A 15,050-nucleotide genomic window follows, 5' to 3' on the forward strand; every position below is an offset into this window, starting at 1 on the left:
ACCGACACGTGCCATTTTATTAAATTAACATATATTTTTGTTATTTCGGCAGATTTTTTTTAGCGTTTTGGTGCGTTTTTTTGATTTCTTTAGCTAAAAATGTCATCTTGTCATTCATTGTTTGAGCGCTCGAATTCATCATAAGCTTGGACGATTATAAAAAACAACGTTCGAACTTGTACCTATAAAAAAATTCTAATAAAGAACCCTTTTACCCGACTACTTGAAACTGCACAGCACAATCACTATTTGTCAAAACAATGAATATTATTAAAATAAACAAAAACAAAATATTGTAAGAAAGAATATTATTAAAAGAAACAAAAATAACAACAATAAAATAATTAGAAAAAATAACATGAAAAACAAGAAAACACAACACTCAACAACAGCACCAGCCACGAGATCAATGTGACTTTTAGCTAATTTGACTGCTGCAACACTTGTATTAAACAATGCATAGCTTCTAAAAGGCACAAAAGGGCAGCGTAAAATTTTGCAATATAGCACAGATTTATGTCCTCTTTAATATAAACCAATAATTATGACACGAATGTGGACGAATAATAACTATTTATCCATTTAAAATGTAAAAATATTAATTTTTTTTGGCATTTTCAATATAAATAACTAAATCTTAATCACTTCCAAACACAATTTCATACTCAAATGTTAACGAAGTATTTGCAAAATAACCTAAACTTCATGGTTCCGTTGAAAAATGTTTAACTTTTACAATACTTTTTTAAATAAATAAAATTTTCAACGGGAACGTTTTCACTTTTTTCAGCTTTTTTTGGCACAAAAATTTGTATGAAGTTTAACTTTGAAGTTTCACTACTAAAAACACCAGTCCACTTTTGACATTTATTTCAACGACAAGTGATGTAGAATTTTATATACTTTAACCGTGTGCAAAAATTTTTAACGATACTTAAAATTTAATTTTTTAATTAATCCAAGGAAACAGGGTATTCTAACCCACTGTGTATCGTTCCAAATATAACTAATGTATTTCCTTTCCGTAAAATGCCTAATGTGGGGCAACGGTCCAGTAAAAATGTAATAAAATATTTAAATCGAACTTTAAGTATGTCATATGCATATTCAATGTAAAGGTTACATTTGCGCCTATTAGTTAAAAGTTATAAAAAAACTAAAAATTATAAAATAAAAAAATGTATGAGGATTGAAAGGAAAAAGTGTTCAAAGATATGTATAGTAACAATTTCATGCCAATATTCCCTCGGAGGAACATACACCATGCCAAACTTATTTTCATTCGGGCAGATTTAGAGTCGTTGGCGTACAATGGTACAAATTTATGGAAATCGATTTATAATAAACTTCATACACGTTATTCAGAAACCCGTTCGAAATATATATGGAAACTATGTCTGCATCTGCACCAATTTCAACAAAACACAATATCGGACAAACATTAGGGAGCTAAATCTAAATCTGAACCGTTTTTCTCGAAACTTAACACACATCGTTCTAGACTTAATTCAGTACGCCATGCCATATATAGGGGCTTTGGTACACCATTTACATAAAATCGGACGAAAATATATATGGGAGCTATATCTAAATCTGAACCGATTTTTCCCAATTTCAATAGGGTTCGTTTTGGGCCAAATAAATGAGCTGTGCCAATTGTCATTCAATTCGTATCATAAATGCGACCTGTATTTTCTTTACAATTTAAAATTTACAGACAGTAAAAATCGACTCGGAAAGTGATTCTATGCATATTCTCAAGAGGAACCATGTGTCAATCTCGTTTCCTTTTGCCTATTAAAAACAAATGCACAAAGACATAATACCCTGTACCACGGTGTGGTGAAGGGTAAAAATATTGAAATCGAACTAAAAGTTAGTAGTAAAGCCTACAACATTATCTATTAGTTAAAATTTATAAAATTCCAATAATTATTAAATAAAAAACGTATGGAGCTTGAAATCAAAAAGTGTTTTTTGTATGGTGTCCTCTATTCCCTATATGTAATTTTATTTTCCTGTTTAATTCATCCAGTTTCTGTGTCAACTTTTGCTGGCTGCAATCACAGATTTTTTGAAATTAGTTTAGTAGGGTTGGCGAAGCAATGGATTTAATGTAGTGTGGTGTGCGCTCTTCAGTTGCGATGGGTGGGTGAGAACCTCGAGGACGGCATTCACTCTGTATTCATTTAAAACATCATGTCTAAATACTCTAAATATGGACTTACTGATTTATAAGGCGTTAACAAGGTTTCCTTACCTGCGACCAGTGTTGCCAATTTAGCACTTTTAGTGCTAGATTTAGCACTTTTTAAACTCGTTTAGCATCAAAAAAATTGATCTAGCACCTAGCATCTTTTTTAGCATTTTTTTTTTATTTTTTGGATATTTTCAAAATTGTCCGACTATTTGGTTTTATACCAAAAATTTGCCGTTTTTCGATTCTACATAGACCTATTAAGTCATATGGTGACTGTGACATTGTCTGGTATTAGGTTGTTTATTTGGGAAAATGAAAAAAAAAAAATCATGGACCTAAATTATAAACTTTCTGGAATGTCAAATTATAGCAACTTCATAGTAGCAAAAATGGGTCACGTCCCACTTTATATGGGAGTTATGTAAAAAATGGACCTACAATCAATTCTATTAAAAAACGTCCACGACTGATCTCTGGAGGCTACCCCGAAACACGGCCCAATATTGATAATTCTTGGTATGGAGATTAGGCAGGAGCCTAATGAGAATCCAAAATATCAAATTGAAACCACTTTGGTTGAATAACGTGCCTAAAGTCACCAAACCACCGAATAATTGAGGTACCGCTCTATACCAAAACGTGGACCCATATTGATAATGTTTGGTAGGCAGATTTTTTATACCCTCAGCCTTATGGCTATTGAGGGTATATACACTTTGATACGGTGAAAATGTGCCTCATCGAAATATTGGTTTTAGACCCCATGTTTCTTTCTTCCAAAGTTAGTTTAAGTTCGAAGATGGTGAATATTGGTCCACTCCTTCTGGTACCTCCCCCACAAAATGGTAAAAATTGTGCTAAAAACTAATTTTATAATAACACGCAAACGGACTATCCTATTTTAACGAAGCTGTGTACAACCTATTATCTTCACCAAGCCTAGGTCAAGTAGGAAGATGGGACCCATTGGTCCACTTCTTCTGGTACCTCCCCCACGAATGGTCAAAATTTTTAATATTTATAAATGCAATATCAGGCGAATTATTATTGCATCGCGAAGATTGGACCCAGTAGATTATAAAATTTTATCAACATTAAATTCGAAACCTCTTTGGTAAAAACATATTTCTTATATAAAGCTTATAATATAATCTGACCTCCGCAAACCATAGGCTGGGGGTATATATCTGCCGGCAACACGGACTGACACTTTTTTACTTGTTTCCAATGAAAATCCAAAATATCAAATTATAGCTAAATCGGTTGGGGACACATATATCCCATTTTCAATACCATCCTAGGAATATTAGCAATGTGCAGAATTTCAAAGATCTGTCTTCAATATTGCGAGCTATATATACATGGCTATATCGTATATATAGGATATCAGGTGAATATTTCCAGGTTGGAAGCAAATTTTAAGAAATACAGATTTCATTATTAGCTATAAGCGAAATTCCTTCTATAAACTTTTTAGCACTTTTATTTGGCACTTTTTTAAATTTTTTAGCACTTTCTAGCATTTTTTAAAACAAAATCTAGCATTTTTTAATGACAAAGTTTTGGCAACACTGCCTGCGACCCAAGTGCTGTATGCAAGCGATTTGAGGACTGTGTTCTACGTTTGAACTTATTGCAGATAACTGTGATTTAAGCTTTCTAATGTAACCCCGGGAAAATTTTGGGGTAGTTAGTGCTCTGAATTTTATGCACATTCAAAATCATTTTCATCTCCTAAGTCCATGTGGATATTTTTATATTACTCACGTGGATGAATGCTATTATTAAACAGTATAAATGTGTGGAATTAAAACTTAATTCACCAATTAAAAAATAAAAATCACAAAGAAAATAAAATCGAATCATTTTACAAATTTAGAATGACTTGCGAATATAAATAAATATTAATTGCAAACATTGTTAATTAACTCTTTTACTTTATGATATACGAGGGCAGTTCGGAAACTTCTTAGCCTATCAATGAAAGAGAATATGTAGTTAGTTTTTCAAAAAATTTTTATTTTTCAATATAATCTCCTGAAACTTCAATACACTTAGTCCAACGATTTTCTAGCAACTAGTTTTCCTCAAGGTCTTCAAAATAGTGGTTTACAACTGTAATTCCATCTTCATTTGAGGTAAAATGCTTGCCAGGAAGGATTTTTTTAGATTTGCGAACAAGTAAAAATTACTGGTCAGGAGAATAAGGTGGGTGGTCAAGCAAATCATACTTTAATTCGTTGATTTCAGCCATTGTTAAAAGATTCCTGTACGTTGTCTTGATGAAAAATTATTTTTTGTGTTGTAAGCCAGGACTTTTTTCTTCGAATTTGTACATTTAATTGATCCAAAAAGTTTCAACACTACTCTGAATTTATTCTTCTTTGGGGCACTTCCTCCAGCTTCAGTCCATGGACTGGACTCGATCATTTGAGATGCCCATAATATTAGCAATATCACGCACTTTTATTCGTCGATCATTTAATACCATATCATGCATAAACCCTTTTTATTAAAAGATTTAAATTTTAGCACGCGTTTCTAATTTTTCCATTGTAAACAAATTGCGGATGCGTCCTTTTTGAACATCGGTTTCTATATGAAGGAGTTGCCAGAACGAAACAAAATTTAACATGTGTTCATAACAAAGATGGAAGTTTCCAAAACACTAAACTTTATCCTGTTTATACCGCTAGGCTAAGAAGTTTCCGAACTGCCCTTGTAATAACAATAATATTAAACCCCATAGTTTTATTATTTTTAAGATCACCCTTTGCATCCTACACACATTGTAGATCTTTTTGCATCGAGTGGACCAACTTTTGCAAGTTATAATTGTTCGGAATGTTGTGCCACTCATCTAATATTGAAGTTTTTAAAGCTTTCACGTTTTTGTTGCCGTTTAGATACATTATCACATAGACCCACAATTATTTTATAGGTCAGCACTTTTGACTGGCGTATCCACAACTTTGTCACAGTTATACAGAAACCACATCCGCACTATATGTGACTTATGTTTAGGATCATTATCCTGATAAAGGTGAAAATGTGGCTTGGTGTTCCTGATGAACCCAAAATTCATAGCAACAAAACACAACAAATGGGACTAAACATATCCAAAGCCACAATAAAAAACTGATTACGAGAAAATAATGTACTGTAATGTAAACTAATAGTAAATAAATACCAATCAGAAGAATAAGAAGAATTTTCTCATTAATTTCTTCATGTTATTTGAAAACGGCGGGATTTGTGCAGAGGATTTTATCCGCCATTAAATTGTCATTGGAAATCAAAAAATACACATTTTGATTTAATTTCGAACTTTGCGAAGACTTTGTTGGAATATTTACCTTTTGCTCATAAAAATAAAATACACTTCCAAACAAATTTATTAAAAAAAAAATTAAAATAAATGATGCGTTTTTCAAAACACCATTATATACAGTGGTGGTCACAGAATTAAAACATTTACTGTGGTAAAAATTTCTTGATCAGCCCTCGATTCGTTTAAAGTATTTTTGAAAATTTTTTAATTCAGAACACTTCGATATACTGCACTTAAGAGATTTGGTGTGAAAATAGAAAATTTTTGCCTGCAATTTTTCCATAAATAACGGTTTTTATGAAAATGCATCGACTTTGAAGTGGCCATATAATTAAAACATTGTGTGGGATTTTTTACTTTACTGCATTTTTTGAAAATATTTTTAGAAAATAACTTTAATTTAGTTAAATTATGTAAACTAAGCACCGATAAAATCATTTACAGATAAACATTTTTGAAAAAAATCTGTAAAATCTATCAAAAATGCCAACAATTTGTACAGTACACCTTACATTCAGAAAATCATCCTTATTATAGAAAATAAAGGTCCGAATGCACCAGAAATTGCTAGAATTAGTAGAAAACAATAAATAATTCTCCAAATAAATAAATATTTGAAATAAAAACCCAAAAATGGAAATTAAGCTAAAGCAACGATTCAATTTCAATAGCCTTTACTGAAGAAGGTCGGGATATTTTTGCAGTATGTGAGAAAATATCGATTGATATTGGTATTTATTATATCAAATCGATTGTTCTAGTTGTACAGAATATATTTTATCAAAAAATATATCAGTCAGAACAGAACGAACAGAGATCAACGCCTATGTTGACGAGTAAAAGTTTTAGACACACAGCAGCATGTTTGATGGTCAACTCTTGACCCTTAAAATCTATTGAACATGACAACATTTTTCCAAAATAATATTTTTTTAATCGAATAACTTCCACTTAATCTATTTTAGTATGAAGGAAGTAAACATTTTACAGTTTGACAAAGATTTGAAGTCTTGTGTTGAACATCAAAAATGCTGCTGTGTGCCAGAAACTTTTACTCGTCAACCTAGGCGTTGATCTCTGTTCGTTCTGTTGTGACTGATATATTTTTTGATAAAATATATTCTGTACTACTCGAACAATCGATTTGATATAATAAATACCAATATCAATCGATATTTTCTCACATACTGCAAAAATATCCCGACCTTCTTCAGTAAAGGCTATTGAAATTGAATCGTTCCTTTAGGTTAATTTCCATTTTTGAGTTTTTATTTCAAATATTTATTTATTTTGAGAATTATTTATTGTTTTCTACTAATTCTAGCAATTTATGGTGCATTCGGACCTTTATTTTCTATAATAAGGGTGATTTTCTGAATGTAAGGTGTACTGTACACATTGTTGGCATTTTTGATAGATTTTACAGATTTTTTTTTTTTCAAAAATTTTTATCTGTAAATGATTTTATCGGTGCTTAGTTTACATAATTTAACTAAATTAAAGTTATTTTCTAAAAATATTTTCAAAAAATGCAGTAAAGTAAAAAATCCCACACAATGTTTTAATTATATGGCCACTTCAAAGTCGATGCATTTTCATAAAAACCGTTATTTATGAAAAAATTGCATGCAAAAATTTTCTATTTTCACACTAAATCTCTTAAGTGCAGTATATCGAAGTGTTCTGAATTAAAAAATTTTCAAAAATACTTCAAACGAATCGAGGGCTGATCAAAAAATGTTTACCACAGTAAATGTTTTAATTCTGTGACCACCACTGTATGTATTAAATTTAAATGTCATTAAATTAAAAAAAGTTTACATCCCAAAAAAATAAATTTTCATTAAAATAACTTTTAACGATTTTCCATTTAAATACTTCAATTCTTCTCTTCAAACTATTGGGCGCCTGGTTGGTTGGTTGACTGACCGTTGTCTGAACGTTAGCACGCTATGCTAATTTAAAGAGAATATAATACTTCTTACACAATTCTATTACTTTCACTGGTGGAAGCGACCAAAACAACAAAATAAAAAAAGAAAAACACCAGCAAAAAAGATTAAATCGAGATGCTGGCAATTTGCAAGTTGAATAACATTCATCTCTCCACCTCCCCAATTGTTTTGCATACAAGACGCACGGGATATACCACAACCATCACCTATCTGCCATCTCTTCTTCTCTAAAGTTGCAAAGAAGAAGAAAATTTAAATTGCAAACATGTGGTGGCTGTTCAGCCTGACTGGCTGGCAGGACAGCCTGATCGAAGAGAGTCACAGTGTGTATATCTTTGACATGATGCTCGTCATCGACATCATCAGCATCGTCAGCTTCACCAGGACCAGCATCAAACAAACGGAAAAAGTGTGTCAGACATTTTATATTAACATTCAATAGTATTTTCCGCTTGTACACAATCTTGTTGTTGTAGTTCGGTTTTTTTTTCATAAGCAAAAAAATACGCCAATATGCAGCTCACATACACAAGCGCACGCACACCTACACAAATCTATAAAGGGACACCCTTCGTTTACGTGCTTGCAATGTAGAATACAATTTTGAAATTTCGCTTGTTTACAAGGCACATCGCCAGCAACCTGAACCAGAGTTGCCGTTTTTGAGTTACATGTTTGAAGATTTGAAAGTTCTTGTTATGTCAGTCCGTCTGCCCATGTTAAATTGTAAACAAAGTGCATGTCGCATATGTGATCCGAATTGGATGAAATTTGGCACAGCTTATTTTTTCTATCTAAATTGAGAAAAATCGGTTCAGATTTATATATAGTTCCCATATATATTTTTGTCCGATTTAATGTAAATGGTGTACCATAGCCCCTGTATATCTTTCGATTTTTCCGAAATTTGGCATAGCGTACCGAATTCAGTCTAGAATGATGTGTGTTTAATTTCGTGAAATATATATATATATATATATATATTTTGTCCGATTTAATATAAATGGTGCTCCAAAGTCCCTGTATATATTTCGTTTTGTCATCAAAATTTGGTATATGGTGTGTGAAAATCGGTTCAGATTTAGATATAGTTCCCATATATATTTTCGTATATCTTTCAATTTGCACGAAATTTGGCATGACATACTGAATTAAGAATGAAGTGTGTTAAGTTTCATGAAAATCGGATCAGATTTTTATAGCTCCCATATATATTTTCGTTCGATTTAATGTAAATGGTGTATTAAAATCCATATATATCTTTTGTTTTGCACGAAATTTGGCATAGCGTACTGAATTAGGTCTAGAATGATATATCTTAGATTTTGTGAAAATCGGTTCAGATTCAAATATAGCGACTGGAAAAACATAGAAAATTTTCGTGGCGTTACAAACTTTTGAGGCCACACAAAAAGTTCTGTAAGGATAATAACATGCAATTCGGGTTTTAAATGTGCTCACGATCTGTTCAAAAATTTTATAATTTACATCATGAGTTGGATCTTTGTATAGAGGCCATATCGAAACATGGACCCAGGAGGATTCTTTTTCTTTTATCCGTGTCTTCAGTTTTGGGAAGAGCAAAGAGGCAGCGAAGTCCATGTCCGGTGTATTCGGTATTCACGCACAAGCATAATTGTGTGGGTTGGTGTGTATCGTGATGCAAAATATATGATTGATTTTCCACAAATATGAGAGGTAGTATTTCTTATTGACGAATTTGTGACAAGAAATCAAGATGCACCACGACATTGAAGTCGATGAAATCTTTTACATTTAACCCAACTGGACGTGCCTATTCTGGATATCTTCTCGACCTTGCTTAAACGGTCATATTTTGATAATTTGTATTTATATCGAACTTATTGCGAAATTGCATCTGGGAAGTAAATTTCAACGTATCAAGATTCGATCTTTGTCATCACATCAGAACAGATTTTTCTTGTAGTGACTTTTATTCCATACAACCTTCAGTAGTTACTTCCTTGCTATACAAATGTTTTCAAGCAAAGTTCGGAAGTTAAGTAGATAAATGTAAACGCTAAGCTGTCAAACAACATTTGAGATTGCCTAGGAACTAGCGTTCAATTGAGAATAGTACCTAAATAAGAAAAGTGTCTGTTGGGATTGCCGAATGGTTTAATATTTTTATTGCGATGTATCAACGAGGACGAGGTATGGACAGATGACAGCTCATTTCAAGTAGAATACACCTTTTTCAAATGTTAATCAAAACATTTCAATTGCAATTCAAGAATTTCATTTGTAATTCGAAAACTCAATTTGCACTTCATAACATTTCACATGTAATTCGAGTATGTAATTTATAATTCACAACGTTTCATTTGTAATTTTAAACTTTTCGTATGAAATTCAAAAAATTCCATTTGAAACTTAAAGAATTTCATTTGTAATTCGAATATTTCCATTTGAATTTCGTAGAGTTTCATTTGAAATTCAAAGAAATCCATTTGATATTCAAAGAATCCAATTTCCAATTTCACTTGTAATTCATACAATTTCAGTTGTAATTTATAACAATTCATTTAAAATTCATACATATTCCTTGTGTGTTACCAATAATATTTTTCGAATTTAAAATTTAATTTTATGAAAAACAAATGAAATGTTATGTATTTCAAATGAAATTTTAAGAATTTCAAATGGAATTATTTAAATTTCAAATGGAATTTTATTAATTTCAAGTGGAATTTTATACATTTCAGATGCAATACTTAGAATTTCAAATGGAAGTTTATGAATTTCAAATGAATTCTATGAATTTCGAAAGGTATTCTATGAATTACAAATGAAATTCTCGAATTTCTACCGATATGTTATCAATTACAAATGGAATTCTCGAATTACAAATTGTTTGTTGTGGATTACAAATGGAATTCTCGAATTACATTTCATATGTTTTGAATAACATGTGAAAAGGGTGTAGTAATAATTACCTTGGCCAATATTAAACACCATAACACGATAGGTTATAAACACATTAACATGATAGGTATTTACCGAATTTGGAAGACCCATATCTCAGAAAGTATAGACTTTTTTAATTTAAACCCACATCGCATTTGAGAACTTTAAAGGGCTCTCCGCGGATATTTTAAGTATCACATCTCAGGAAATATGGACTTCTTCCATAAAAAGTTACATTTTTGTAATCAAAACTTCAACTGTTTTAAGTTTAAATTAATTGAAAAAACATGGGAAATACAAGGACCCTGGCGAACTTTGAACCATATACAGTGATGGTCACGTAATTAAAACATTTTCTATGGCAAAATTGGCAACAATTTGTACAGTACACCTAACATTCGGAAAATCACACTTAATATAGGAAATAAAAGTCCGGACAAAGTACTAGAATTAGTAGAAAACAATAAATACTTCTTATAATAAATAAATATTTGAAATAAAAACTTAAAAAATTGGAATAAACCTAAAGGTTTCGATAGCCTTGATTGAAGAAGGTCGGCATATGTTTGCAGTATGTGAGGAAATTTCGATTAATATTGACATTTATAATATCAAATCGATTGTTCGAGTAGGACAGAATATATTTTATAAAAAATAGACCAGTCACACTAGCGTGAGTGACAGCTCTTTTGTGGCTTTTGTATCAAAAGTTAAAAACCGGAGTACTCCTAAAGATCTACAAAAAAGTATTAAGGATAATTAAAAAAATGTAATTGTTTTTGATTTATTTAACATTTAAAGTTTGAATTTGCCTCTGAAAGTCATGTGACTGCAGAAGTGTCCATATTGTAAACATTTCAAAACGATCCGCGACCCGGTCTTAACATGGACTTCAGCCGACTGTTTAATGTAAAATAACGAATAAGAACGTCGTTCAAATACAAATTTAACTTTGACATTCCTTCATAAATTGACATTTCGTCCAATGTATACCTGACATCTTCGTATGTTTCAGCCATTCACTTTATATTTGTTCTCTTTAAAAATTTGTATATTCATAACCCTACAAAATGCCTTTGGTTTAAACTATCTTTAATACCATTCAATATAATTTATTATTACTTATATTTATAGATTAAATCATAAAGCGGCAACACTGTTTGGCATACATAAACACATACCAAGCACCTACATGTGACTCCCAGAAAAAAAGAAAACAAAAACAACAATCATAATGTTGAACAACCATTAAAAAACCCAGAGAAATCAATCATTTGTTTTGGTCATGCTTTACGAAGAGACAAGTGTAAGGCAGCAGCAACAACAACAACACGTACAATAGCAACAACAAAATAATAACTGGGCAAACATAGTTGTTGTAATAGAATCCCATGCAGTAGCATAACAACACAACATTGTCGACATTGTGGAGTTGCGAGAGTGGAATAATATAATGTGAGTGTTTGTGAGAAAGAGAGAGATAGATATCAATTTGGGGTGTGTTTTTTGTGAGTTAGAGAAGTCGAAATTGCAAATGGACAGTTGTGTGTGTGCTAGAAAAAGAAAACAATATTCGATTGTGTAGAATGCCAAGTAAAACCGATTACTTGGTAACCATTTGTAAGGATTTTTAATGGGGAGTTTTGTGAAATGTATTTGTCTCTTTTGTTCCTGCATAAAGGAGCAATAAAAGAAATAAAAACTAATACCAACCATGCTTGTGTATGCAAGGGATGTTAAAGATGTTAACATCCTCCACCTTCCTGTCCTGCCGTACACACAAAAAACGCCTAACTAAATGAAATGATGATGATAACCATAAGCAAATCCGGTCGTACTTTTCCCAACCCCACCACTACCACACATTAGTTAAAAACCGTTAACCGTCGCTGTTGACGTCAGCGTCTCTGCCAACGTCAACGTTTTCGTTGAGACATTAAGGTTTTCATGATCCTTAATTTCGTTATGATTTATATCAATGCTCTCCACACTTGGCCTGCATATCATTTCAAATCAGAACGCGAACACGAGTGTTAATACACCGACAACGACATAAACTCACGTTTTGAAAATATTTATTGTGAATTCCGTTTTTGATTTTGTTGCGAAAGAAAAAATTCGTAAATTAATTAAATTATTTAAGACGACTCTAAGCAGAGCATTTTAAATTTTGAAAGTTATGACCAGTTGAGAAAAAGTTTAACCCAGTATTGTTTGAAGAATACAGTTTTTTTGTGGTTGTTGTTGGATTCTGTCAGGAATCCTGACGCCGACGTTGACGTACTCGTGTATCCAATTTGGTTTTTTTCTCTGCAAAGCAGACGTTGTCGTTGCCATCGTTTGGGCCACGTCCGAAGTTGGCATATGTTGAACTTTGTATAGCTCAGTGTATTCGCGTATGTATGTGTGTGTGCGCGCGTGTTTTTGTAACTTTCTGTGTATATGTCGGTCTGTCGGCAAGTGTGTGTGTGCCTTGGTACTATTCCGAATATTCCTTTGCCGCAGTCTATCATCATTAGTTGACGCTGGATCGAGTTAAATGAAAAACGCAAATTTCATTATTCACCAAACAGTCGTCGGTGTCATCGTATTTATTACTATTATTATTGTTGTTGGAGTTTTCCTTTATTAAAATTAACTCACAAGCCAAAGTTAAGTCAAGTCAAGCAGCTATCCAGCCAACCAGCCAGCCAAGTAGTCTCACTTTTCTATACACCTTTGAAATCGGATTTTGTTTTCTTTTTCCTGTGGACCGACTCATCATCATTCATAGGCACGCGTCGCAACAAATTTCCTAACGATTTTAGACAAAACCAAAAAAATCAGGGTCCCAAAAGTTGGTCGGTCGTTCGGTTGATACGACGTGCATTGAACGGAAATCTAATTTTCAAATATTCTATTGTAAACATTAGAAAGTACCGTTAATTAAACATAAACGAAGGCAAACAAACCGGATGTAAACATTGAATAGTGTTGGAATTTGTAAACTAATTTAAAGAAGAATTAAAGAAAAGTGAAAATAAAAAAAAAACACAAAACATAAAGAAGAATTACTCAAAGTGTAAAAAACAAGTATTACAAAACAACATTTAACCTTACTTTTTGCCAACTAATAAAAAACAAAGAGAAAAATAAACAGCACTACAACGAAACCTCCCACACCGCTGCACCTAACCTCAACTATTAACGATCTAAACGCGGAAAGTGTTAAATTCTTCCCATTGGATTATCCTGGTGATTTCTTCAAAACGTATATCGATTCGAGATTCTACGCCGGCCACAAATTGGATTTCAAACAACAAAATTGTGCCGGCGGCCCGGGTTCTGGTGGTGGAGTCGTCGGCAATAACAACAATAGCCATCCAACAGCGGCGACTTCGGCTCATTTGTCCGCCTCGGCGTCGGCACCGTTACACGGTTTAGCGGCTCACACGGCGGGCCATCAATCCCATCATTCCCTGCTAAATTCACATCACGCACTACAGCAACACCAGCAGCAGCAACAACAACAGCAACATCAAACAACACCATCACCTTCCATACAATCGCAACAACAACATCAACAGCAGCAGCAACAACAACAACAATTGCATTCCAGTAACTCTGCACCCAATAATCCAACATCTTTAGGTCCCCTAAATTCCTCGTCCATTAACACCAACGGTAATCCATCCGGAACCGGTACTAGTTCACCATCAACGGCCGGTATTCACCCTACTCAGGATACCCATTCCTCGTCATCGGTACCGCCCGTTGCTACCTCGCTCAGTGCTCCCTCCCTACCCCATATAGCACCCACTTCACTTGGTCTCAGTCCCCAATCCTCAGCGGATTCTCAACAATTTAACATCTTTCCTGCCATTTTTAGTCGCCAGCTGAACTTTTCCGCGGCGGCTGGGGGTTGTGGTCAAAGTAAACTAACCATGGATGAACTACGGCCGAATCTAGTTGGTGGCCTTTTGGGCCTACAACAGGGTCTACTCGAGGATCATGCCGCCAGTATGCAGCACGCTGGCTCTGTACCCCAAGACACCAAGTTTATGTCATTTCAAGATAATCGCCTCATGGGCATTGGTTCCTCACACGAAAATCGCCTTTTGGGACTTAGCTCGTCGGTGCAAGACAGTCGCTCACCTGCCGCCATCACCTCCATGGACAAAAATCCGCTCAATCATCAGCGAAAATGCAGCAGCACACCCGAGGATTTTAGTTCATTGTATTCGGGATTACCCACACCTGGTATTGATTCGTCGTCGCATCATCACACACCCGCTCATACGCCGCCAACGAGGCTATCGGATCATACGATATCTGGTAATTATGCTCATTCATTCATTATTTGTTTTTGTTTTATTTTTCGTATTGTTCCATTAATCCTTTCATTTGTCCAAGAAATTTGTCAAAATGACCATCATCGCCATTTCCATCAGGAGCAGCAGCTTCTGTTTTTGCTTCCCTAAAATTGCTAATCCGTTCACGGGTTTAATGTCAGTAGTTGTCATTCATTGTGGTTAACACTTTATGCCAAAGACCATATGTACATTCATCCCTTCCTCCTTTTATTCATTCATTGTCTGAAGTGAGAAGCGTGCGTCTGTTTGTTTATCCTTAATAAAGTGGGCACACGCTTCACCCG

The 15,050-nt window shown here is 33.5% G+C and overlaps 1 protein-coding gene across 1 annotated transcript; it reads left to right on the forward strand.

Annotated features, from left to right (window-relative positions):
• Positions 1–13,553: 13,553 nt before the first annotated feature.
• LOC133337918 (muscle segmentation homeobox-like) lies at positions 13,554–14,728 on the forward strand (the record flags this gene model as incomplete). The annotated part of the gene is made up of 2 exons (XM_061546120.1): positions 13,554–13,961; positions 14,013–14,728. Coding segments are annotated over 2 exons (1,124 nt in total), but the record flags the coding sequence as incomplete, so codon positions are not given.
• Positions 14,729–15,050: the final 322 nt, after the last annotated feature.

The sequence above is a fragment of the Musca vetustissima genome, unplaced genomic scaffold, assembly GCF_032173495.1.
Source record: "Musca vetustissima isolate MV318-11 ecotype Yass unplaced genomic scaffold, APGP_CSIRO_Mvet_v1 utg656397, whole genome shotgun sequence".
NCBI classification, from domain to species: Eukaryota; Metazoa; Arthropoda; class Insecta; order Diptera; family Muscidae; genus Musca; species Musca vetustissima.